Source organism: Dryobates pubescens, chromosome 13 (assembly GCF_014839835.1).
Source record: "Dryobates pubescens isolate bDryPub1 chromosome 13, bDryPub1.pri, whole genome shotgun sequence".
NCBI classification, from domain to species: domain Eukaryota; kingdom Metazoa; phylum Chordata; class Aves; order Piciformes; family Picidae; genus Dryobates; species Dryobates pubescens.
Genome location: NC_071624.1, coordinates 33,354,294 through 33,381,867, shown reverse-complemented (window position 1 = coordinate 33,381,867; position 27,574 = coordinate 33,354,294). Strand labels below are relative to the sequence as shown.

Here is a 27,574-nt window from a genome sequence, read left to right as displayed (position 1 = left end):
TCTGTGTTGAAGGCAGCAGTGCCCCTTTGTCTAAGGAGTGCTCAGGCAGATTATAAATCTGTGACATTGCACTTCACCCTTTGTATCTTGCTTAATGACCTGTTAAAAATAAATGCAGAATAGCTGAAGGGAACAGTCTCAGTGCTGGAAGAGCTGACACGTACGCAACCTGAGCTCTGATTTTGAGAGTGCTCCAGGCTGATAAACAAAACTTCTTTTGCTTTGCTCTGTGGTTAAAAAAAAAAAAAAAAAAGAAAAGAAAGAAGGAAAAAAAAAACCAACAAAACCTCACACCCCACAAAACAAAAACAAAAACCCAACCCAAACCACAACACCAGAGAGAGATGAAAAAGGGGGACAGGGGAGTGTTCGCTTAGCTGGATTTTTAGTCTTATAATACAGCTGCAAGCTGCTAGCAGGAAAAATGCTGAAGAGAGTCACTGGCCTACAGAAAGAGAGTACAGTCATTCGAATAGGAGAAGAGTTGCATAAATATCTGCTCTCTGGTTTTCAGCTGGCTGTGGAAAGCTGTTGTTTAAGTGGCTCTTCAAGTGCCATTGAAAATTGCAGTGTTTGTTTCTCTTGTGTAAAAATGATCATTCAAGATTCTTATCAAGCTCCTTTTCTGTTTTCTATAGTGCTAAATTTAATGTATGAAGCCTTGATACAGAAAAATATATGCTTATTCAGAAATAGATGATATTTCTGAATCTATGAAAATGTATTTTATCCCAGAGAAAGGTCTTACTATAAAATGTTCTCCAGCTCAACAAAAAGAAAACTGAACTTTCCCACCATTTCTTACTGATTCAATAACTTATTTTGGTGATGATTCTAAGGGGTGTTTTGCATTCATGTGTACAATAGTAAAACACTGATATTATTTTCTTTTGTTTATGTATTTTGCTTAAAATAAAAGATTACTCCAAAGGAAGGCATTTGAGGAAGAATACTTGCAGAGAGAGGCCGGATTTATTTTGGCTGGCTGTGCTGGCCTTTCGGCTAGACAACCTGTGCAATTTACAGAGACTTTCAGCTTGCTCATGGCTGCTTTTACCACAATTACTTTTAATGTAGAATACCTGTCCTGACTGAACTGACTTCTGTTGACAATCCCTTGCAAGCCATACCAAATATTTGCCAATAGTTTTACAGCTTAGATTCTCCCAAATAACTGAAATTCTGAAAACAGAGTGTGTTTAGGGCAGGTCACATGTACTGTTTGCAGTTTTTTCACATCCACAGTTGCAAGCCTTGGCTCAGTGTGAATAGATTCCAAGAGAACCATTTTTCAAGTGTGTCCTCACAACCTTTATCTCTGCCAGAGTTCTTTAGCTGGTTGGTGCTATTGATTCACACAGTTTAACTGAAAGTCTTGCATGTTTTCTGTCAAATCCACAACACTCTGAGAAATGTATCAGATACTTTAACTTGTCACAGCATGTGAGGCAGGCTGATGGTAAAGCTCTGTTCTCTGCAAGGAATTAATTCTCTTCATATCCCACGAGGATGTGCTAATTTCTGGGTGCTCTGCTGTACCCTCAGTGAGACTTTATTTCTTTTGTTAGGGCCCCAATTGAATTTTTATTTTAGAATATTAATATTTCCATCTAGGTTTTGGAATTACCTGCTGGAGAGACTTTCCTGTGGCAGGCAATTCAGTTCATCAGGTGCTTCAGTTTATCAACTTTGGACCTTTGGCCTCTACATAGACGATCCTGACAGGGTTACAGCCTCACACCATGAATCACTTCTGATTTCATTTACAAAAGGCCACCATGCTTTAACTACTACTGTTCCAGATTGATTTGGAGTGAAGTGATTGTGATGTCTGGAGCCCAAATGCCTGGCTCTGGAAATGTGAACAGTGGAGAGCGGCTTTATAGAAAAGAGTGATCTGTGAGGAACAGTGCCATGGGTGGGATTTACAAAGCTGGCTTTGAATTCCTTGGTTTTCTGATCCTCTTTGGCAGACAAACTAGGAACCCACCTTCAGGGAGCAATTTGCATTTAGTAACACTATTATAAAAGGCTTATTTACGATTTAGTTTTTCAGCTATGGATGAAGGGAACAGCCTTCTGTAACTTCACCTTTCCTTCTGGCATGCAGTGGAGCACCTTCTGTTTTGTATCCTTCTGCATTTCAGAACTGTACTTGCCATTTTCTTTTATTTCACGTTAACTACTTCCACTGATGTGTGTGTATGTGTCTGTTATATATAGGTCTGAAGAAGAGGAAGGTTCCCTCTACAGAAGTCTGGAGTTTTACAATTGTCTTCCGTATGTTTAATCTGAGTTCCCATAACTCTCTCCAATCTGGTTACTTAAAACAAAGTGTGGGGAGAAAAGAACAAGGAGTGGGAGAAGAGGAAACTACTGTCCTTCAAGTATTAGAGTATTAGAATTCAAGTGTTAGATACAACGCTACTGATAGTAGAGCACTCTTAGAAGTCATCAGTGACAAATTCCTCTCAATAAGAATAAACAGTGATGCTGATTGAGACCATGCTGCAAGGAGCTTCTTACAAAAATCACTAAGTACAAATTTTAACCTAGGAGTATTAAGAGTGTTGCTCTAAGAGTGTTGCACTGTCTGGTCTAAAATTTCATTCCAGGTAAGTGTGAGGACAAGAAAACCAAACATACAGGCTCTCAGGATCAGGGGCAGAAAGGCAGATGGCTGCTGGCCAAGCTTTTGCAGGCTGTGAGGTGCAGAGCATGGTGCAGTGTTTGACTGAAAATGATCTGTTTGCCATGGAGTAGCCTGGGATAATTGAATGCTCTGTAATGAGGGTGCAGGATGTGTTAATCATTCCATTTCGGCTCTCCTGACAGGAACTTGGCAGTAAGTTACAGGGAAGCAGACACCAATACTGAAGTTTTCATTACCACTGCCCATGCAGCTGGTGGATTTTATTATTGTGCTGTTGTTTCTGAATTTCTAAATAGAGAAGCAAGTTAGTCCCTTGCTTCTGTAGCCCCTGCTTGGGACAACTATCATAAAACAACTTCTGTAAAATATTACTTTCTCACTGGAGGTTTTTTAGCATTATCTTACTTGGGGGTTTTGTTGTGTTTTGTTTGGTTGAGTTTTTTCCCCTCTCTCTTTTAAAAAACCTTTGTTTACTCTGTTTAGAAAACCAAAAACTCAAGGCATCTCTCTCTTCTGAAGAAGCTGAGGGCTTACTTACCCGTATGTGTCTCAATCAGAGGTGGGAATAAAAGCTATCAGTAGACTTAATTGAATCTTCAGTAGCTTATTGTGCAAGCTCTTTTTTTTTTTCCTTTGTAAAATTTTTTAACTCAGAGGTACTTCTCTGCATCTTTCTGTTGCACAGCCCTATTATAAACTTCCTATGTGTGTTGCCTTGTGCTAGCAGAACAAGCCCTGAGGTTCTGCCAAGCTGACATCTCTTTCCTGAGGCTGAATCTGTTACTGAGGTCATTTGGTACTTTCTGAGAAAAGGTCAGGTGTGATTTTTCTTTTCACTGAGCTTTATATGAGGCATTTGTAAATGGTGAACTGTCCTACCAACTCCTCTCTGTCACATTCTCAAAATATTCCTTGACTGCAGCAGAAGTTGCACTGACTTTAAAATCTGTTTTCACGTAATGGGAATCTTTGTGCTTTATCGGCATTAAAAGCTGTTTTTTAAAACAGATCAATCGTGTTCCATAACATGCATTCACATCTGTGAGATCATAAACCCAAACTTCCTGTTTATACTCTGGCACTGCAGTGTGAACAATCAGGACAATGGGAACTCATTTCAGGAATTTTCATATGAGTGGAACTGGAGTCCTTTTTGCAGCACTTGATAAGACATCATGTTCTCTGCCTATCAAACTGTTGTCAGAACACTGAAATTAGTGCAGCTTTGGCCATTTTGCTGCTTATAACCTGCTTTGTAGACTTCATCTGAGCTTTCTAAACACAGGGACATGTCTTGGGCTGGGAGTGTCCCAATACCCAGTTCTCAAGATGTTGGAGCACTGAAATTCTCTGAGGATGTGGAAATGAATGGTGAATCCTGCCATTCACTTAGCTGTGTTTGGAATCAAGCACTACACACAAAGCTAAGTAGCCATCAGCTGCAGTGAATTTCAGCTGGAAGAAGGCTTCTGCACTGCAGTGGTTGACTTTGTGTTTTTATGTTGCTCTTCTAAGCAGCAGCTTTCCCTTACTTTAAGGAGGTTAGTACTGTTTTTCTCCCAGCATTATTCATAGTTTCAACAGTGACTGTTGGGTTCCAACACATAAAACATGTTTTACGGCCTATAAGAAAACATTTTGTATAATGCTGAGAGCTCTATGTACAACAAAATGAAAACAATTGGAGGTTTTTGAAGATAGAGCATTCCTGATAGAATGACTACGATTTATTTGATACTTAATCTCAACGTGAGCACAATCAGTGAAATGTAAAACTTCTGCCTTCCTTCCTCTTTCATAAATTCTTCATAACCACACGTATCTGGAAATTAATCAATCAAGATCTTTCTCCTACGTGCTGGGAACAACAAGTAGTCTTAATCGTGTAGGAAGTGAATGGCATTATGAAGGCAATTTCACATGATGGAAACAAATGTATTTTTGTGAGGTTGTCTTCATATGATAAAAAGAAAGGGCATTGAAAAGTACAGTTAGGAGGGAGTAGATTTTTAAACCCCCAAAACCCACAGTTATTAAAACAGTCTCAGCTGTTCGCTTTTTTTGAAATCAGAATAATGTTTGAGTTCTAGATGTCTAAATCACTTCAAAAGATGTTAGTAGGTAAAAGATAATAAAATAACCCAAACTGATTCCAATCTTATACCTTTTATAATATAACTTTAAATGAAAATAACATTCAGGTGGAAAAATGTAAATAATATCCCAAAGACATTTCAGTTAATTGCTGTAGTTAATTACACTCATAGTTTTGCTTGTGTGACTAATTAGGTTTTATGGGTGTATATGGATTTATTTCTGAAACTAAAAAAGTCCCAAACAGCAGGGTGTTCTCAGAACACATTTTAACACCATAATGAAAACTGCACGTTCTCATTCTTGGCAGTTGGCTTGAATGAGTTGTATCTGTGTTCAGAAAGAGTTTGGAGGTCATCACAACAAACTGCCTTGGCTTTATCCAGCCTGGCTGAGAAGGTCATCATGGCCCCGCGATACTGCTCCCAAATTCTTCAATTGTTTTTTATCCTGTAATGGGCACCAGAATTTGCATTGGTGGCCCTGAGATTGTGGCCAGCTCCTCCAGCAATATCTGGATATGTGCTGGAGATGGCACTTGTATTCACTGGTGTGGCGTGTTGCAGTGGGCTCCCCAACTAGCCTGAAGCAATGTTGCCTTTGGGGTCTTTTCCTGAGGCACAGCCTTTGCTACCATGTCTCTATCAGCCAAAAGCCTGGGACTACTATAGCTGAAACATGGTGGGGAAGGGAGCACAGGACTGTTTTCTTCTCCAAGACACACTCCTGGGAGATGCCTGCAGCAAGGAGTCACCAGGTTTCTTGGGCTCCCCTCAGCCTCACTGGAATGGACTCTCAGAAAATGGCAACCAACAGCAGACAGGGCCCGTGGGTGCCCAACCCATGCAGTGCTGAGAGGGTTTTTTTCTCTTTTCTCACATTTTTCTGCTTTTTCTCCCCTGTTATCTCTTCAGGTAATTTTTAAGTGTCCAACCTGGGGTTTAACCTGACTGGTGACAGTGAGGGCTGCTGTGCCACCATGCCCACCCGCCATGCTGCCACTGCTCACCTCAGAGGGGCTGCATCCTGGCCACACTGCTGCTTCCCACAGCCTGTAACCAGTGAGTCCATCAGGCCTCAGAGGAGGGTACAAATGGGGAAATCAAACCGGGGAAAAACAAGTGCACAGAGACTTGCCAGGCTGAGCACTGCCCCTGAACACAGGGCACCTGAGACTGGCATCAGGGGGTCCCTCAGCTGCTTCCTTATGACTGATTCACCTTGTGTTGAACCAGACACACATCAGGAGTATTGAGTCCAGTTCTGGGTTTTCCAGTTCAAGAGAGACAGAGAGCAATTGGAGAAAGTCCAGCAGAGGCTACAAAGATGCTGAGGGGCCTGGAGCATCTCTGTGGGGATGAAAGGCTGGAGCTGTTGAACCTGGAGAAGAGCAGCCTGAGAGGGGATCTTCTCAATGCTCATCAAGAGCTAAAGTATCTGTGGAGGACAAGAGGATGGGGCTGGCTCTTCCTAGTGGTGCCCAGAGACAGGATTCTGTAAGGCTCTGTACGGATCAACTGAATGAGCAGAGAATGAATGAGGTGGGGTTTAGATGCTTCTTGTGGAAGAAACCCTTAAGACTGTGGTTGGCCACATTATCCTGTGTCTGTAGGAAGCAGCCCTTCAGGCTGGACAGCGTGGCTGGAGGTTGCCAGTCCCTTTTTCCCCATGGATATTTTTGTAGTGCATCTTAACTGGAGCTTTACTGATTTTTCCAGAGATGTACATTAATTTATGAGTAAATCCTACACTTTTCAGATATATAGGTATCATTTATATATTACTTTTTTCTATATGAAACATTTTCCAATGCAACCTCCAACCACACAGAGCTACTGTGACATTTATTTGTCATGGAACTCTCTCTAAATTCCATGTCATTTGTAGTGCTTAGTGAAAGGAAATCATCAAGTCCATTTTAACTCTATTGAAAAGACCCTCACACCTCCAACTGTAATAATTTTCCATAGAATCATTTATAGAATTGCACAGGTTAGAATAGACCTCTAAGATCATAAAGTCCAGCCATGATTTTTGTGATGGAGCATTATCTCCTGTGCAAGGTGCAGCAGTAGGCTATGGGCCTCCCTTGGTTCAAGATCAGAGATGGCTGACATTACACCTGGTACTGACATGCTTATTAAACTTCAAAACCAGTAGAAAAATACATTTTGAGCCTGTGTTAGTCAGCAGGAGGACCTGACCATACAATGAAGCTGGCAAGCTTGTTTAAATTCTTTGTGGATAATGTAAATATATTTCTTGTGAGTAACAGCTAAATTTCCTTGTCTCTTTCTGCTTCCTGAGAAAATGTTTTTCTGAAAGCATATTGTATTAGGAATCTTTTTGTGTCTGGTCCTCCTGTCTCCTCTCCCTGATCTCCCACAGATTGTCAGGATATTGAGACAGGAGTGAAGCAGGGCTTGTGTTCACATAGTAGATGTGCTCCTTCACCTCCCAGACCTCTGAAGTCTTCCATGCAAATCAAGGTCTGATCCAAAACTGGAGAAGTACTGCATTTAAGATTCATTGCACAGCACCATGTATTCTCAGCTTGATATACTTTTAGACACAGGGAGGACCTACCAAAAGCTGAGACCCTGGCTTTTATTCAGTCTTACAGTGAATGGCCTCGATCATGACAGGTTTCACTGGCAAATCCCAAACCAAAATGCAAACTGTTTCCAAAGGACAGAGGTCTCATAAGCAAAGCTACATCCAAACTCTGAGAATTTCCCAAAATATTTTGGTCTTTGCACTCTTGAATACAATCAGCTCATGCCTCTCTTTTTGTGCAACCCAAATGCTAGTCTAACTGTGACTTGATTCAAGCTGACAAAGCCCCTGCTTGACTGTTTTGTTTTAAACCTGAAACGTACATGTATAGAAAATTTTAGTTTCAAGTGTTGTTTATTTTCTATTGCACTCCAGTATCAAGTCAGAGAAGCTAAGCAGCCTTCAACCCTGGTTCCAACATATGGGGAACATATTAGCAAAGTTCTGTTTTAATTTTTCTGTACCTGGGAAAAGACTGTTCTTTCTGGGTCTTTCTAAATACCTCTGGTCCACCCCTTACACACACCCTTTCCTGTATTATTACAGCTTGGCTATGAATTCTTCAGAAGCGACTGTTGTTTCCCAGTGTCTTCACGTTATAAGAAGTTTTATGTCAAATGTAGAGTAGACACAATTCTTGAAAATCAGTGCCTGAAGCTATCTCTAGAACAGCAAATTGCTTTCCCATAACCATACTCACAAAAGAAAAACAAATGGCCCACCTCAAGCCTTCCTGTCTTTTACTGCTTTTTCAATAGAATAGCTTTTGCTGTAGATTTATATTTATTCACCACATAAATACTAGCCCTGTAATTGTCATGTCTTGCACCAGAACAGAATGTGTCTGCCTGGCTGTAAAGATGTGCCCCTAACCAAGAACAAAGCGAACTAGATCACTGACACAGAGGCAGATTGTAGCATTTCTATTTCCTCACTGGTGTAAAACTCACTCACTCAGTAAAAATGGTCATATTTGGCTATTCAGATTTTATTAATGCTGAGGCTTGTGTAGAAGGATACTTACAGAGGACTACCCATCTTTTCTAGATTTCCCTCCCCCTTAGTTTTAGCATATTTCATAGTAAAGAGGATCCTCCTACACTGTAAGGAATTGCTGCAAATGCTCCTCTCTGTCTACATTGTAAGCTGAGGCATAGCCTAGTGAAAAACTGCCTCTGGCATTAATTACTAGCTATGAAGGACAGATGATCCATATCCTCCATAGTTTCTTCCAGTCATCCTTAGGATAATAGTCAGATGACTCACGTGAAGTAAATTCTCTGGAAGCTGACAGGTATCAGAAACATCTCAATGTTGCCACCAAAAGCAAACCCAGCCCTAAATGCTGAGAAGAAAGCAGGGGGAAAAGTCACATTCATTTTCTGAATGAGTGATGTGTGGATTCCCCTTCAGCAAGGACAAAAGAAATAAAAACTCAAGGCAATGAAAGCATAGGTCTCTGTTCAAGTTTAATCTTTCATTTATGTTTGCTTCTCAAAAGTTTATCAATTAGCTAAAAATACACTTAAGAGTCTCAATCATTTCTCTAAACTTAAGGTGTATTTGCTTTCCCATGTGGTGTCTTGTGGTTGGGGTTTTTTTTTTTTAACCTGGTACTATTGATTGTTAAATATTAAAATAATTTTACGCCCTGTTTTTTCTCCTTTGGTGAGTTGTAGTTAATCTCAGGGCCATGATTTTCCCCGAAGTGGCCATGCAGCTGTAGCATGAAGTTATCTCTGCAAACATTGCCCTAAGGGGGAAAAAGCCTACAAATCTACTTGTATGAGATCCCATTTCAGTGCGGCTGAAGAAGCTGTAACGTGATACGGCATTAGCCAAAGAAGGCTGTTGTGTATGTCTTCAGAGAGAACTGGAATAATACAAGGAAATGCCATTTCCAAAATTTTTGAGTAGTGCAGTAAGATCTGGGGAAATCTGTTCAAACCACAACCTCCTTGGAAAAGCTATGAGTCTTAACCACATGTGAATACCACAGACATATTATTTAAAAAAAAAAAGGGAGGGGGGGAGGGATGGGACACAGGATCACAACACATGGAATATTCACACCGAAATGTTCAAACTGGCATTTCAAACTCCTAAAATGTGGTATGTCTTGAGCTGGCCCATTTTATTAAGCAGATGAAAACTGTAAAGGATCACCAAAGTATCATTCTTCAAATGCAGCCTTCCAAAGCAGGGAACTTCCACAGATGTGTAAGTGGTACATGGGGTCGAGCTTCTCTTGGTCTTTCTAGCACATCAGATTGATGAGCAACCCAGAGTAGGACTCTATACTGGGATGCATATATAGGCTTAACAGAAAACCCCCAAATCCGGAATCAGTACATTAGAGGAAAGGAATCCAGCATCCTTATCTAAAAATTAATTTTAACTATTCTGAAGGAGGAAGGGGAGGAAATTGTATTAGTACTGCGGGAACCCAAAAAGGGAATAATAATGGAACATCTAGATGGCCTTCATGTCTGTGAGGCCCTGGAAGTGATAGGAGGTGTTATACCTCTAAACCATGTGAGAAAAGGACGGCAATAAAAATAACAAAGTAGTGCCTCTTAGAAATGGATGGGAAAGCAAATGGGGAGAAAGGCACCTGTTAAACATTTAAAAATGGGCTTAAGGAGATAGGCTGTGGGAAAGTGGAACTGTAGCATTCACCTATGTCTCAGTAAATAGCCACCAGCTCCACAGGTCTGGGCCACTTTGCCCACCCTGCAGCAGTAGTCACATCCTCACAACTGTCTGTTCGTTGTATTTCTGCTCTCCACGTTGAGACCAGAAGGTCTGGGATCAATATATCACTTGATGCGCTCAGGAAAACCCACAAGCACAGATGAAATTTGTCACATATCCTTCTCTAAATAGGACAGCCCAGAGTTTACTCATTCTGTATGAGCATTTTTTATCTTGTTCTCTGTAGTATCCTTGTGTGGGACAAGGTAGGGATGATAAGAATCGCTCCACGTTACCATCTTCCTGGTTTGCAGTGTTGAATGTAAACACACTCCAAACAAAACCCTGCATAGGCACTTAGGAACAGATTCCACTTGAAGGTTCTTTGTAGAGCTTGTGAAGTGTCCCTCCAGTGTTGTGTTAAAGCTACAGGCTTGCAGATAATCCATCCTAACATTTTCTGTAACTAGTGTGGGGGTTTTTAAATTTGAATCTTCATAGCTTTATCTTACAGTTCCTTCAAATTCTGTGATTTAGTGCAATGGAGTTCATTTTATGTAAGAGCAGCAACAGAACTCTTTAGTTAGTATGTGGAAGAGGACAAGGTTAATTCAGTGTTCAAATACAATTCATGAGTTAGAATACTTGATTGAAAAAAAAAAATAGCAGCAGCAATAAAATTAGAACAAAAACAAACCAACCAAGCAAAAAGACTCCAAAAAGCTCAGAACCTTGAATGAGGCAAGAAGAGTTCACTGGAAAAGAGAAAACAGGATGCACACAAGCATCAGGACCAACATTACAACCTTAGTAGGAGGCAGGAGGGTGCTGCTGGCACTGGAACAGTACACCTTGCGTTTGTTCAGAAACTGAACAGGTCGGAAATTTTCAGCCATGAGAGTTGAGTTCTTCCCATCAAAGTGGACTGTTGAAAACTGAGAAATCTGCAGACACAGATGAAAATCACATCATTAAAATTCCATGAAACTCTAGAAATTATTATATTATCAATATGCAGTGCCTTACTCTGGTTTTGAGCTGTATGGATGCATTAAATCTTGCAGGAAACGTGAGGGGAGGCTGCTGCCAGAAGTCACCAACAGATGACTTCTCTGAGCCTTGGAAATCATGAGGACTTCCTTTCTGTGTGAGCCAAATGTTTTGTCCTGCTCATGGATCTCGTTACACCAGTCCTTGTAACACACACATACCTGCCCTTATCCATCGTGTTGCAGAGACACAAAGCGAGAGGATGAGAATTTCTGGGTTTGCTTCATGTTTCTAACACTGGCCCAGAGAAAGCAGACACACAGTCTTGTGTATTGTGCTCTGCTGACTTGAATGTGGCTGAGCATGCTCCTGGGACTGAAGTGATTGTACGGGTACATTGCAGGAAAAGGGACTCAGATGCTGGCTCTCAGCCAGGATGTGCTGGCTAGCAGTATCACTGACAGCCCATTCCAGGACATCTGAGGTTTGTAATTGTGTGCTGTCAGCTGAACAATCATGACTCAGTTTCTCGTTCGTCTCTGCAGGACAAAAATGTGTTGCTTAAAGCTGATGCTGACAGACTCATAGCTTGCATTTTGAAGTATTCTGTTTTGGTATTTTGACACTTATGACATTAGGAGAAAATCAGTGAAATCTGGCAGTGAGCAGATGACAGCAGTGGAAGTACTGCTGACGAAAAGCTGAGCTACGTGTTTACCTGTGGGGATTTTTGGCTTTCTTTTTGCATTGTCATTTCCCCTTCCTTCTCCTTTCCTGCCATTTTTTGAGACATGGTTTAACAGGGTCAAAACCCTGGCACACAGGACTGTTTAGGCTAATGCCAAGTGTCACAGGACCACAGCATCTAAAAAGTCTGTATTAAATAACCATAAGCAGCCCTTCCAGGTTATCCCTCTGTGACTCACCTGAGCAATACTGAGTTCAACTGGCTTCTCAAACACTGTCCAAGTGACACCCTCATAGCAGTCAGGAGTGGTGAGGGAGCCCTCATACCGATAGTACTTTCCAAGCTCTTCCTCAGGTGGGAGAAGAGAACTCAGGGGCAAAGGCTCCATCTGTGCTGTTTCCCCTAGACAAACCACATGCAAATACTGCTTGTAACAGGTGTGGCCGCAGGCATTGCCCACATTTGTCTCCAAAGGTGTCTGCTGCTCATGGCTTTGTGAAGCCCCAGCCATGCACATGTGTCCCACACCACTCAGGGCAGCCACACTGAGCTGCTTGTGAAATCTCTGACTGCCAGCCTTGGATCCTGCAGACCACAAGATACACACACCTCTTGTGTTAACACTCTCTGTGATTTTCCTTCTCACTATGCTTCCTCCTGCAAATGCAGGGATAGCCATTCAGGTTCTGGAGGGTTTCATTACTGCAAATATGGAGAACTAAACTTTGTCCCACCTATGACACCAAGTGCTTGACAAAATAACCATCTTTTGTCTTTCTCTACTGTAATTAGAGCAAGATTGGACTGCAAAGTACCTGCTACTGCATATACTCAAAATAAATATGTGTTTTGACCAACACAAATTTCATACCTTTGTATTTGATTTTCTCCAATTCCTTTATTAGAGTGGCGTAGTTTTTGTTTTCTTCTTCAATCTGAAATGGAATTATTTTTTTAATTCCAAATCACTTATTTCTCAACAACTGCTTGCTTTAAATTAAATGTCAGTTAAATGGAAAAGAACCACAAAGGCAAAAGAGAAGAGCAAGTAATTCTCCTTGCTGTTTTTAGCAATTAGCAACTTAGTTCCTTTACCGATTTCTATGAATATTACAACAATAGAACAATAGAATAAACCAGGTTGGAAGAGACCTTCAAGATCATCGTGTCCAACCTATCAACCAATCCAACACCACCTAAACAACTAAACCATGGCACCAAGCACCCCATCAAGTCTCCTCCTGAACACCTTCAATGATGGCGACTCTACCACCTCCCCAGGCAGCCCATCCCAATGGGCAATCACTCTCTCTGTGTAGAACTTCTTCGTAACATCCAACCTAACCCTCCCCCGGCGCAGCCTGAGACTGTGTCCTCTTGTTCTGGTACTGGCTGCCTGGGAGAAGAGACCATCATCCGTCTGTCTACAACCTCCCTTCAGGTAGTTGTAGAGAGTGATAAGGTCACCCCTGAGTCTCCTATTCTCCTGTGTTCATAGAAATTAGTAAAGGAACTAAGTGTTGGCACTGAGAGGCTTCAGAAAATAGGAAGTCTTGAGGTGCTGTAACGAATGTGGTAATGGATCACTCAGCAAAATTGCCGAATTGCTGGTAGATTTGAGATGGGCAATCAAAAGTTTGATTACCTACCTTTATAAAGAATGCTAACACAGCCACACCATCTGCATGTTTCTTTGCTTCTGTTACATCTGAAACGTCTTCTCTTATGTGGACAATATGAAGCTGTAAACACAATAGCCAAGGCAAATTATTGTTCAACTTCCTCTACAGTTCCTCAGTTCATCATTCCACTATCAGGGGTCTCATAGGAGAACTAGCCAATCATCACAACAGTATATCAAAAAGCAGAGTCTCAAGGAAAAGCCATAATCCATAAACAGTCTCACCTACCTCCATGGCTTGTTTTTCTCCATCTATGCTGTGCTCTGACCCAGGAAGGTATTGTGGCACACCTTCTATTCCCCAGTGCAAATGAAACTCTACTGCCTTGTATTTCCTCCTCAGACCTCCTCCTCCAATTTTAGGGAATGTGCTTAATGCTACTTTAACTGGGGAAAACAAATAAGTTGTTTTAAAAATAAAAAGAAATGCAATTATACATTAATAGCATGTGAGAGCAGAGAGATGCATGTCCTTGAGATTCAAATGAGATTCAAATGGAGCCTGAAATTCTGGCTCAGCTTTTCATACTGAATGTTGCAGAAGTCCAACCCTGCAGGATCTGAACTCTTACAAAATGTTGGCTGAGATACATCTGAGATAAAAGGGAGCAATATCACAGCCCCCTTCCCATAATGTGCAACAGCATTTAGGTATCCCTCCATGGCACAGCTCCTGGAGCTTCTGCTCCCACATCTGCCTAGGATTTGCTCAATGAATTTGGATGAATTCTGCAGAGCCTCACTCGATGAAGAGCTGAGCTACCCATTACTTCAGCTGAATTAATGCAATTAATTGGGTGGTATTTTTTCCATCTGTAAACCGGAGGAAAAGGACAGAGACGTACTTTGGACTGTTCTGAGGAAAGGGCTTTTTATGGCAGCCATTGATATAGCCTTTGGAATGTCATCAGTTAATTGCATTTTGTACACAACAGAGTAATAGACTCTTTTTCCTTGATTGCACTGAGGTGATTTCTGGTGATTTGTTCACTGCTATTATAACTCCAGGAGTCAGAGCTACTTTCTCCTTTCAGAAGTATTCTTCCTTTTTTTTTTTTTTTTTTGTCTAGGAGAACACCCACCATCAAAGTATTCTTAAAAGTAAGCTTGACAACAGTTTATTTGGGTTTTAGGCATTTTTATCTCTTCTCCCAGGCAACCAGTACCAGAACAAGAGGACACAGTCTCAGGCTGTGTCAGGGGAGGTTTAGGCTGGAGGTTAGGAGGAAGTTTTACACAGAGAGAGTGATTGCCCATTGGAATGGGCTGCCTGAGGAGGTGGTGGGGTCGCCGACGCTGGGGGTGTTCAGGGCGAGGCTTGACAGGATGCTTGGTTGTATGGTTTAGTTGATTAGGTGGTGTCGGATGATAGGTTGGACACGATGATCTCGAAGGTCTCTTCCAACCTGGTTAATTCTATTCTATTCTATTCTATTCTATTATCTCCTATTGTCTGCACTGTAACAATTGTTTCAGACAGGGCTTAAAGATGATCTGTTTTAATTTAGTGTCGCAACTTAAGCCTAAGCACCTAGGTCTTTTTATCCATCTAATGTGATGCTTGTTAACAGCAAAACAGACTTTTCTTAGGAGACATTTTTTCTGGCTATAAATCACTGCCACTTCCTGTGCTGGAGACACTTGGGATGTATTTTCAAGGTTTACTTGTTAAGATTTCTGCATTAAGCACCACACTTTTCTTTCCATAGGAAGAATTGTTTTCAACTGAATTGAAGCCCCAGAGATTTCACTTCTGTTCTGAATTCCAAATGAACTGGAAGCCTGTGTGAGTCATTTAGCTACTTTGCTCTTTTTGTTTTTTTTTTTAATCTGTAAGTGGAAGAGTAACATATCTTTGTTGTCTTTGTTTTGCTTGTAGGACCTTTGGGACATTGGCCTTTGTTTTCTGCACATCACTGAACATAACGATAGTCTAATCTCACGTAAAGCTTTCTGATTGCAGCTGTAATTTAAGCAGCAACAGTTCCAGTGTTGCACTCACTGTAACACAGGAATTGGTTGCTCTCAGAAGAAAGACATTTTAAAGATTGAAAACCTAATCCTTTTTGCATGGCTGGGAAAGATATAAGTTCTGACCAGTCCTGATGAATATTAATTTTTGTGTGAAAGATATTTCTAGTCATATGGAGTTTCTACAATATCAGTCCGTAATGGGAAAGTCGTTAGCATGTACCAGCGAGAAGTCAGAACATGGCTTTTCCTTATGATCCTCCAAAATACTGATGTTTTAAACTAGGACCTCAGGCGCTAAAATTCCACCCAGCTGCCCACCTTCCCACCTCTCCTTTTTAAATTAGGAAAATACTTGCCATTTGCAGCTTTCCAATTTAAGGGTTTGGCAGTTTAAAACAAACCACCTGACATTTTAAGAATACCTATAGATATGGGGAAAGACCCAAACAAACTGCCCCAAACACCCCCACAAAATAAATAAGCAAACAAAAAGGAAAACCAAACCAAACAGAATTGATTTTTTTTAGCACAATATAGTTGAGGCATTGTCATTAGTACTGCTTTTAGTGGAGGAAGTGAAACTACTAAATTTTTCTCCACTCTTTACTGAATCAGTAAGTAGCTGACCAAGAAGCTCACATTAGATTGCTTCCACGTGTGGAGAAAATGAGATGAAAGCTGAGATTTCAGCTCATTGTTTAAAGAACTAGTAACACACTGATGCACACTGAGATGGTTGGTTAGGGGTTCCCTAGACATTTCAAACTGCTTCTGCACATGCACAGAACCAGTTTCCACTGAGATGCTCAATAACTGTGTCCAGAATCCAAAAACTTGGTGATTTCCATGAAGTTCCCAGAAAACCTTGGTTCAGAAGGGCTTCTGAAACCTTCACCTCTGAACTACAGGGGTGCTATCTTATTTTCACTTCCTTGTTTTTAAGCAGTAATAGTGATAGCTAACACTTTGCCTAGGACCTGTAAGAAGCATGTGGAAGGTTCCAAGTGAAGGCCCAAGTAAATCCCATAATAATAGGAAGCATTTGACAGTACTTGCCTGTGTGTCCATTATTTTCTATGTTCCATTTTGAAGACCCCTTCACATCATATCCTTCAAAATTCAGTGGCTTAAGGTTCTTGTCATAAATGACATTTTTGGTGACAATGTTGATAGGTGACTGTTTGTTTCCTTTGCAGGCAGTATCTACTTGATACCATTGTCGAGGCTCTGTGTAAGGATGAAGAAAATCAGTTTTTCCTATGGACTTCAAATCCCTGATAAAGCAAAACCATCAAAATCAATATGTTCTTCCTTGGGAAACTAAGCATCTTTGAAGAAAATATCTTTGGATATCATAATTTAATACAGAAACTTTCTTAGCATCTAAATTATTTTGTAGTTTACCAACTATTAATGTGTTCAAGAATGTTCTCTTAAGCTTAACAGGAAAGTATGCACATGTAAATGGCTGTACAATAGAAATTGAGCTAGCACCGGGGTTGACTAATGTGGTGCTGAGGGACATGGTTTAGTGGTAACCTGACAGTGCTGAGTTAATGGTTGGACTTGATGATCTTAAAGATCTTTCAATCCAAAATGGTTCTACGATTCTATAACTTCTATGATTCTGTTTCTACAAAGACATCCTTTGCCAATCAGAAGAATCTGAACACTAATGTGACAGGAAAAATAAATTATTTAGCAGTACCTTCACAGTCTGGCTGTTGATACTTCTGTGACTGATAGCACCAGTGGCCTCCAACTGAAAAACAAGCAAACAAACAAAAAGACAAACAAAAAAACCCCAAACCAAGAAAACCTCCCAAAGAATTCATATATTCAAAAATAGGCTCATGAAAAGCTGTACAAATTAGCCCCCGAGAGAGCAGATAGGAAATGGAGCTGCAGCCTGCGATTCTCAAAGTGCTGACTGGCTACACTCTTTTGATGATTTGATATTTTTGTGCATCCAATATTGTTAGAGCAAGATGTTTCATTTCTTAAGTGTACAGAAGACATTGGCCAGCTCTTCAGCAGTAAGAGTGACTTCTCATCTCCACTGGGAAACACCAGAACCAGAAATTCTAAGCACAGAATGTCACCAAATACAATTCACATGTGTTAGTGTCTGTATGGATGTCTGACTGCAGACACATTTTTGTCAACTTATCTAGCCCAGGGGTCAGTATTTGCTGTAACAGCTGCTGCACCAGCACCCTGTGATGGGGGGGGTGGTCTTTCTTTGCAACTTCTGTGTCATGAGAAAAATGAATGCCCTGCAGGAATAACCTGGACACAGATGCTTAAGGGTGGTAGCATTTATGCATCATGAGAGGACAGTTACCTGCAAGAATTTGGTCTCAAATCTCTTTGGGGTGGCAGTTAAACCGGAAAAGAAAGTTGTCAGGTGAAAAATCAAAGTCCGTTGAGGTATTCTGATCTGTTTGCTGTAAATTCCTGGAACAAGGTCTAGTGTTCCGGATTTGTATAGTGCCTTGCACAATGGGAGTGTGATCATGACTTAGACATCAAAGCATTACCATAATGCAAATCAAATTTTACAGTAAATATGATTCACAATTAGGACTAAGTGCAGCAAGTTCATTGTTCATTCTGTGCAAGGTTGTGGAGCTTTTAGACCACAACCATAGTACCATGAAAAATCAAGGACAACCACAGGAAACACTAAGGCAAGGTAAATATCACCACGTAATATTGGAAGTGGCTTACGGAGCCTTTCCTTGCCTGAGTCCAACCCTTCCCAAACAAAGCAACCACTGCCTTTTTACCAGCTGATATTTGGCAGGTGTTCTCAAAGAAGCTGGTGGGTTTCAATCACATCTTAGCAGATTGGCACATGAGCATACTAAAAGTCTTTCAGTCTGCACATCAAGATTATGGGCAGAATAAGTTTAAAAACTCAAAAAGTTAAATAAAATTAAATTTAAAAATCCATCCCTCAGGTGGCTCCTGCTGCCCTGCCTCAAGCACTCAGGACCATTCTTCCCTTCTACTGCATGCAACATATGTCAAATACTCAGCTTGTAATTTTGTAAGCTTTCTGCAGAATTCGTAATGTCTACAAACTAACAAAGAATTAGTGTTTTTCTATCGAGTACTTATCACAGTTGTGGTTTAGAAAGTTGCAGGCATCAGTGAAGCAGAGCAGGATGTGTACTCAGTGATTCTTAAGTAAAAGGCCCTTAAAGCTGTTAAACCTCAATCAGTGAGGTAATTAAACACTGCAGAATGCCTGAGCAAACAATGAATTAATGGTTATCGCAATTTAGATTTGATTTACGTTTCTTGGTTGGCAGTAATGTAGCATTAGAAAATAGGATCTTGTGTGTAGGCACTGCTGAGGAGGAACCGGACTGCCATAATCTGTGTCACTCACAAAGAAAATTTGCATTTGGATTTTAGTTGAGTTAGGTGTGATGCCTCCCTACCTCACAGGTACCTGGCATTTACAATGGTCTTTTTTACCCCCTGGTTTATGGCTTAGTTTCTGAAGCAAGAAGGAAAGATACTTGTCACATCCAGTCAGTTGTCTGTGGTTATACCCTAAGGTATGTTGTCTAGTCTAGTTTTAATTGTCTGAGTGGCTCCTGCCACTTCCCTTAGGAGACTTCTCCACAGTCCATTAGCCTTCACTGTCAGGAAATGCTTCCTGTTTCATAGCTTACTTTTTCCACTTGCTTATCTGCATCCCATCACTCCGAGGAATATCACTGAACCACCCTAAACAATTCCTTTCCCTCCCCAGTGTTTACATTTAAATAGTTGCTTCATTATCTGTAATTCCTGTTCTTGCTTCATCCATCCTTTGTACCGTATCTTGACAACATGTCCTTCACCTTCCCAACATTTTCTCTCTCTGTCTCTGAAGCGTCTTTCTTGGAGGGTGACGGATCCTCTCCTTTAGCCCTCCCACCTCACTGCTCTTCCCATCAAACCTCAGCTCCTCCATTCTCTTTCCTGTTGTTCATTACCCAGGAAAATGCATTAGAAAGTTGGGGGTGGGGGGGTGGGGGGGTGTCTGTGTTTTTGCCGAATCACAGAATTATTGAGGCTGGAATAGACCTCTGAGGTCATCAAGTCCTGGAGGGTTTCACAGCTTTCTTCCATACCTGGCTGGGAATGAGTTAAGCCATGAGCATTTGTCTACACTGAGCTCAGGACAGTCTTAGCTACCAGCCAGGATTTTCAAAAGCTCCTCTCTAATTGGCATTAAATAGAGACCTTTGTATTGCTGTCACCATTGGAAGTCATCTAATCCACATACACCTGGACTTAGAATTTCTACATTATCAAATATATCTCCCTCTTACAGGATTCTTGATCGAAGTGCTAATGCATCATACCATAAGTATCACCTTGACCTTACTGGGGTTTAATTTAAAGTAGGACTGCACTGGGCTGGATGCCTCCTCTTCCTTCACAAAGTTCAAGACAGTTAAATTTAGGGAGTCTCTCTTGGCAAGTGAGCAGTGCTACTTATCTCTGCTTCTTCCTTGTCAAATTTACAACTGGTTTCCTGAACAAAGCTGTTCCTTGGCACCAGAATAGCTGGAAAACAATACAATTGTGTATTGTTTTTATTTTATTCTAAGTGTTTTCAATTGTTTTTGCCATCAAGCCCAGTGTGGAAACTTGAAGCAAAAAATTCCTTTAGTTGAGAACTCCTTCTTCCATCCACTTCTGCAGCTGGATGGAGCACAGTGTTTCTGGCTGGAAGTCAGTTTGCCTGCGTGCTATTGTGTGATCTAGGAAAAGACCCTTAAGCTCTTTGGACCATGGTATATTGCCTGAGTTCCATCAAAGTTCCTAAATCTACTTTGTCCTACTTGATCCCTGCTTATTGCCCTACTTGGACCTGCTGAGCTGCTGCTGGAAGCCCACATCTCCTCTGACTCAGAGCTGTGAGCATTTGGTATTCAGGGCTAGTTGGAAAATGCCCTTTTCATTAATTTTCTATCTTGACAGTCAGCTATTTTTATTAACTATATTTAATCTCTTGAAATGTGCATGACCTCTTAACCTGAAGTACTGAGACAGCAAGAATATCCTCTATTGCTTTTTAGCTGAAATCCCTTCTGTCCCTTCCCCTCACTGACTCCTTTGTTTGTCCCTTTAGCTCTTGTGTCACCTTCTTTCAGCCATGCCCTGGCTGACAGTTGGCTGTTTTCTGGGGCACACAGCTGATGGTGCCTCCACTACACTGCTGCCAGCCAGAGAGCCCAGGCTGCCCTGAATGCCACAGTTCTCGTTGCTGCTCTACCGTCCAGAACCATCCCTAAAATCTGTTACAACTTTTCTTGCAGTATTCTAGATGTGCCTTATAAACACTTGTAAATTACTTCCTCTGTGTCAGAGGGTGAGGAAAAGTGGTTTTAGCTGTGAACTGTGATACTGTTGTAGCCTGTCATAGATATGTGTCCTCATAACTGTGCTCTATCAAAGAAGGAAGCTGGCCTTCAACAAAAAACGAGTATCCAGGGCTAAGGTGATTTGCTTCTGCGGGAAATTTTGCTTTCCTTTGTTTACCACAGAGGCAGTGTCAAATGAAATTCAGAAATCCTTTTTGTAAGAATATTTAAAATCTAGTTCAAACAAATTACTTTGTGGCTTTTCTGTCCTTTTATAGTCTTTAGTGCTAGGTTTGCGATGACTGATCCTATGGCTAGAAATGTGACTAAAAATCTAATAATTGGCCTTTAGATTTATTCTGCAACATAACAAAACTTCTCCTGCAATGCTGCAAACAGGTTAAAAAGCCTAATCACGTGGAGACATACAGCTACCTGGAGAAGTGACCCTTGCAGCATGCCTTGAAGACCTAAAGGATTGTGTGGTTGTTTGGACAGGCAAGAGGAAGGTGTTCCACAGTGGTGCCTGTCTCTGGAAATGCTTTTCTGTTTCCAGTCTCTGAAAATGCCTTTCTGCTTCCAGTCTTCAAAATCCAAATATAACAGCTGGGAGAAACCATGCCTCCAGTTTTCTCAAGTATCACAAGTGCACAATTTGTAGCTTATAGGGGATATTCCAATTCTTACACTTGATACCTCTAAAGAGGAAGAAGAGTGATGCTTAGGAGACATCACCTGTGTATGGCTCCTACGTAAGGCCTCTACCTTGCTCCTTTCCTTCCCTCTGAGCTGAAGTTAGAAGCAGCAGGAGGGTAAGGTGATGCAGCACATTGCAGTTCTGAATGAGGTCAGCTGAAGAGTGAGTTAAAACAAGTTGATGACAGTGCAGTGTACTCATGCTCATCAGGCTGAGCCTTAAGTGGAGCACTAATAATGTGATTGGGTCCACTGTGTACGTGGAAATCTGCCCACTCATTACATGTCACCATCAGCGGGCTGCAAACTAGTGAACAATGATTTTGTATCTTGGAGTTGTGATGCCCTTAGATACCTTAGCCCAGTGAAAAATCTCTCTATTCAAGAACCTCGATGCCTATCATGTAAATATATTCTGCTTGAGGCACCACACAAACCACGGCCTGAGTCACCTCACCTGTGTTCTGAGCCTTCCATAACTATGTGCTGTGGCCAATCACCCTTCAGCAGCTCTGAAGGCATGCGTGAGTACAAGAGACAGCTCTTGGATTCATGTGTGATGGAGACAGAAGAGGTGATGTTCTAACACTTCGATGTGCAGTACTTCAGGAGGAACTCAGGATCTGCACGTGAGTGTAGGTTAAAGCAAGATGTACAAATTCTTGAACAACTTGACACACAACCAATGTGAGAATCAAGACATTCCTGGTCTGACCCAATTGTATCTATTTGTTCAATGCAGATATACCTAAGTGCCACAACTGCAGGCTACAGAAACATATGAACTTAAAATCATTTCAAAGTGTGGTCCATATATGATTCTAACCCTGTCTTGAAGCTGCTTTTCTGGAGTCATCCAGTAATAGAAAATGCTGTGTCTTTGCTTGCTGGGCTTGTTTCTCTGGCCTCCAGAAGAAACAGGCTGTTAGAGCTGACTGAAAGCTGCTCTCTGCTCCCACTGGTCTCACCTGCTGCTCTTCCACAAGGGCTTTTCTGGCTTTTGTAGAATTTTAGTGTCAAAGAGAGGGTAAGAATGAAATTGTTGCAATGCCTTTGCATTTTGTGCCTTTATCATAAAGTATGGAAGGAACTAAGTGTACTCTGAGATTACAGGGTTTGCGTCCTTAGATATCACAGTCAAGCAGCCTGTGTCCATTCCTCTCTCAGCTATAAACCCCTCCAGGTGGCAGCCAAATGAGAGTGGCTAAACTTCTGTTCATCACCACAGTCCCTCTTAAAGAGCTCATTTGATAAAATGTAACAGTAGGATTCACATTTAAAGCAAAAGCTTATTAGTAAAACTATTTCAGAGTCTCGAAGCTATTAAGTTCTAAAATGCTGCTCCTGGTTTAGCAGAGATGACAAAGGTAGAGAATCCTCTGCTACCTGAGTGTAGCTGTATGGAGAAGGGAGGGCAGAGTGCCGGGCCAGGAGATATCTCCTGCTCTCACTGCACACTCGGCAATCTGGCTAACGTGAGCTAGTGTTCCTTCTGGCATACAGTGGGTCTGACAAGGACAACATATGGATGATGGGAGGCAGACCCAGAGAAGCCTTTACATCTATTTTATTGGCTTGAATAATTTCAAGGAAAGAAAGAGAAGGAATTCCTAAGCAATGATCCTGATAAAGATTATTAATTGAGATCAAAAGTCTGTTCTCGAGTAGCAGCCAAAGTAACTACTTCGAGATAATGTCAGAGATAGCTTGTCGGGTATATTGCAGCTATTATTTCCCTTTCTTAAACAATTGGAAATACAACTTTTCACCTCAGAGTGTATCTAAATGCATCGCCATTTTAGTCTTGCCAACCCTAAAAGGGATATGAAATACAACTAGTGATATACGTGCAGTCCATACTATTAGACCTGGAAATGGAAGAAGTTACACCAGGTATACTTTGTATTTGAACGACCCTAAGGAAACATCAGACTGAGAATTATGGTGACAAAATCAGTGTCACCATGGTTACATTAATCTCATGTTAAAAGTTTTATGCTAAGTTTAAAGTATGTAAGTAGAAATACAGAAAATTAGAGGAATCATGTTCTATCATGCATCAATCCTTTGGAGCAGTAGAGCATGAGCTGTGAGAGAATGTCTTCTCATGGCTGAGCCATGGTTTGTGATGAAGAAAAAGGTTTAAAATTGCTGGGATTCATTCAATCCCTCCTAAAGAAAACTGGTGCCAGTGACCCTTGCAGCAACCCCACCACAAAGCTTCTAGATGGATGTGCATTAGTGCCCTCTGCAATTGTTGGTTTCCTGGTGCTGGTTGAACTCTGGGCAGGTGGCTGCACCAATGTGCCTCAGTTTCTCTTTTGTAGAATGGAGATAATGAAGTTTGCTTCTTTATAAGGAGGACTATTAGTAAGAACTTTAAAACATAGCTGTCATGATATTAAGACAGGCCAAGGCTGAAAGTAATGTGAAAGATTAGCAATCAGTTCTATTGACTGTGTGTGGGGTGAATGATGAGGCTGCCCAGATTAGAGAAACAGCCCTGATGAAGGTGTGTTAAATGAGCTGATAAACAGAGAGCATGCAAGGTAGCACTGAAAAGTGTATGACGGAAATTCAATGCCTATTTTCCTTACAACAATACCTTCCAGAGATAATTGTAAAAATAATTTTGGCTCATTCTCAAAAGTTGAAGTTACTATAAACATTTAGCTTTTAACATAGCATCATGTATCCTACGAAGCTTCTTCCTCAGGAAAAGGTTTGGAAAAGAAGATGGGGAAGAGAGCAGGGTTTCTATGTGTTAAAGTCTGTGTAGTTTGTCTCTGCACTCAGAGAAGAAAGTGGAAATAACAATCACTGGGGAAAAAAAAGGTAACAAAAAGATATTGTACGCATTCCCTGTCTTACTGCCATCTGCTATAGCTCATAAGGGGTTCCCTAAATACTCTTTCAAGATGATGTAATAAATCCCTTAATAATAGAGCAGTAAATTCAGCAAAGTATTAATGAGTCAGTAATCAATATCACGCAAACACTAACTGTATACTTTGGAAGAGCAAAGGCTCTTTGTGTTTACCTGTACCTGTGAGAAGCCTCTGGAGAGAAAAGCTGAAAATACAAAGGAAGAGGGAAGGTATCTGAACTTTCAGGGGAAAGGGAAGCTACTGAACTGATTAAGAACAGAGAAATAAAATGTGGGAAATCCCCTCCATTTCCCCAGTGCCCAGGCTGGGCTCGTTAAAGCACTTTGTGAGCATCTCAGAACCTCTGTTAGTCAAAGTCTGGCAACTGAATCTTGAGCAACTTTAAACCCATGTCCCTTTAATGGGCTGTTGGTGCAGTGCTTCCCTCTGATACCCCTGATAAACCCTAATCTCTCCCCTCCCCCCCTTAATGCAGTCCAGTCTATTTTAGGTCAAACAACAGACCCTTCATTACTATTAAGGATTGCAGTGTTTAATTTTGAGCCTGTGTGCTGATATTTAGATAGAGAAGGTGATTTAGTCAATGTTATAGGCTTGCTGATCTAATAGAAGCATAAAAATACTTTCTGCATTTTCCAAAACTAATTATAGATTGCTATTTAATCTACTCATAGCTGCATAGTGTTCTACTGTACATAGTGCCCAGAGTGCAAAAATAGATGGAGCTGCTGGGATAGACATATTGGGTTTTTTAGCTCTCAGGAGGCACCCATAAGAATTTCATCTTATAGCAAAACCAGCAAAGCGATGGGAGGAGAAAACTAAAACAAGGTATCTGAAGTTTTAAGACGTTTACAAATAAATTGTTTTGATTTTTTTAGACTGACATGTACAATTAACTACAGAGATCAAGTCAAACCTCATTGATTTTTCTTGGAGGAGGAAGGCAACTAGAATCTCTAAAGGTGGAAACCCCCCTAAACAACCCCACCACTCATTCATTCATGAGAAAAGTCTATCTATACCTGATGTTTTACAACAAATTGTAAAAGGCAGAGAAAGAAATAAATCATCTGTCAATTGTCACATAGAAGAATTAAAGTCTGTACTGTATGTACTAGAAACAAATCAGAAATGAAAATAACTTTGGTACATGGGGTTAGAAAGAGCAGACAAGGACTTACCTACTGCCTCTGTCTTGAGAATGTGCAGAGAGAACAGAACAAGGAACAGCAATTCCATTATCTATTTTAAATAGGCTCAATGTTGAAACCAGAATTGATTAGACTTCTCAGTGTGTGATCGTATTTCTGCTCTCAGTTTTATACTGGAGTAAGTAGTCCTGGACAGACCTGAAAGCCATAGCCGGGAAGGTGAACTCCTCCCCTTTGTAACTTCTCCAGCTTTACCCTGCTCCTGATTTGCTTAAATTTATTCATTTCTCCAAGATGAAGGACAAAAGGAATAAGGCTTCCATCACTGAGCAAGCAGCCTGTCCTCAAGAACTGACACGTTGCCACCTATGCACCTTTAGCAGCCTATTACTAAAACACTCCATTCTTATTTACTGGCAGCTTGTTTTGTTGTGTAGGGTTTTGTAGCCCTGACACCTCACATGACATTCAATTAATGTCTGTGTTAAGGTTCATGTTTTGTTTCAAAAAAAACCCCAGTGAAACAAACAAAAACCTCATCTCCCTCACACACCACCCCCCTCATCCCTGCCCCACATAGCCCTCCAAACAGGAGGGACTGAAGTAGATTTGTGAGCCTGGAAAATAGGACTGCAGTGTGCAGTACAGGAAATGTTTGTTAGGTGGCACACCAATACCTTCCCTGCATCTGCTTTTGCACTTAGTGACTTCACTGAAAGCATACCTTCTAGGTTGTTTCTTGTTGTTGTTCTCCCGACTGGGTTTTTTTTTGTCCTTTGGGTTTTGGTTGGGGTTTTTTTGTGTGTGTGTGGTTTGGTTTTGGTTTTAATTAAATAATACTTTTCTTTAATTTTTCTGTTTCTGGTACAGTAGTATAATTAAGGCAGATTTCTTTCTTTTTATATCCCCTTTGCTTTCTTATCTGAATGCTTTACTTGTATGTATCTGATTCAGTGGCAATTCAGGCTCACCAAACAAAGGTGTGTACAGAGCAGTGGCACTACTTCTTTTCCCTCTATAGCCTCTACCAGTGAGATATTTAATCTCTATACTTTGATATTTCTTCATTTGTCATTTTCACATTTTCACATTTTCATTTGGAGTTGGATTTTGATACAGCTGAGGACCACAAAAGAATGAGATCAGCTCCTCCTTCCCCTTGTATGTATGTGGGGATGCAGCCCACATAGAATAATAGAATAGAATCAGAGAATCCATCAAGTTGGAAGGGACCCTCAAAAGTCATATTGTCCAAGCCCTCTGAAGTGAGCAGGGACGCCTCCAACTAGAGCAGGCTGCACAGGGCCACATAAAGTCTGATTATGAATGCCTACAGGTTCCACCACATCCATGGGCAGCCTATTCCAGTGTCTCACCACTCTCATTGTGAAGAACTTCCTCCTGATGTCCACCCTAAATCTACCCTGCTCCAGTTAATGTATGCTGCTCTGGGTGCAAAAAAGGACAGGATGCTTGACCCAGTGCTCCTCCATGACGGGGTGGATAGAGTAAAGTGGCGTTTTTCTTGTTGTGCTGTGCAAGCCTAATCCTCCAGCAAGGGCTGAATTAAAACAGGAGCCAAACAAGTGCTTCTTGCTTTTACCAAGAGCTGTGGGCTCCCATGTGAAGAGCATGGCTGTTCTGTTCTTAGTAGTAGGGCCACACAGGATCAGGACCTTTTGTAACCACGGGAAATCTGACAGCTGACTTATGAGCAGGACTTTTATTCATAAAAAGGATGGATATAAATAACATTCCAACAATGAAGATTTGCTGGGTAGTGTTTTTTTCCATCCTGGATTAGGTAGATTAAAGCATGAACAGAGGATGATTTGCCTAGCACATGGTGCTAAAATAAATAGTTACTGCAGTGATGAGAACAATGAGGGAATTTGGTGCATTTTTAAACTTCCTAGCCGGACAGTCTTGGCGGAGCTGTCTAAGCAAGGTGCATGCTGAGCACGTAGGGAGACATGAGGGTTGTGAACGTGATGGTGTCAGGTAGTGTCAGCCTTCAAGGCCAGCTGCAAGACATTTTACTCTTGGGCTTTTCTCCTCTTCTAGGAATGGTCTTTTCAGTGGGGGAGTTGAACCAAAGCTCTTTGAATGGTTTTTTCTGTACTGTTCTGTTTGTGTT

The 27,574-nt window shown here is 41.1% G+C and overlaps 1 protein-coding gene across 1 annotated transcript; it reads right to left on the bottom strand.

Annotated features, from left to right (window-relative positions):
• Positions 1 to 10,459: 10,459 nt before the first annotated feature.
• LOC104307788 (carbonic anhydrase 4) lies at positions 10,460 to 25,639 on the bottom strand. The gene is made up of 8 exons (XM_009908881.2): positions 25,468 to 25,639; positions 17,039 to 17,092; positions 16,387 to 16,557; positions 13,586 to 13,743; positions 13,325 to 13,417; positions 12,547 to 12,610; positions 11,914 to 12,077; positions 10,460 to 10,941 (listed from the first exon to the last, which is right to left on the bottom strand). Exons 1-8 carry the CDS (start codon positions 25,523 to 25,525, stop codon positions 10,750 to 10,752), a joined length of 954 nt encoding a protein of 317 aa, XP_009907183.1. The 5' UTR covers positions 25,526 to 25,639; the 3' UTR covers positions 10,460 to 10,749.
• Positions 25,640 to 27,574: the final 1,935 nt, after the last annotated feature.

Excerpts from the sequence above, each read along its gene's own strand:
- LOC104307788 (XM_009908881.2), bottom strand. The coding sequence starts at position 25,525 with ATGGAATTGCTGTTCCTTGTTCTGTTCTCTCTGCACATTCTCAAGACA. Across the intron at positions 13,418-13,585 it reads GAGAAAAACAAGCCATGGAG|CTTCATATTGTCCACATAAG; the intron begins GTAGGTGAGACT and ends TTGTGTTTACAG. Across the intron at positions 12,078-12,546 it reads GGAGAAAATCAAATACAAAG|GGGAAACAGCACAGATGGAG; the intron begins GTATGAAATTTG and ends TGGTTTGTCTAG.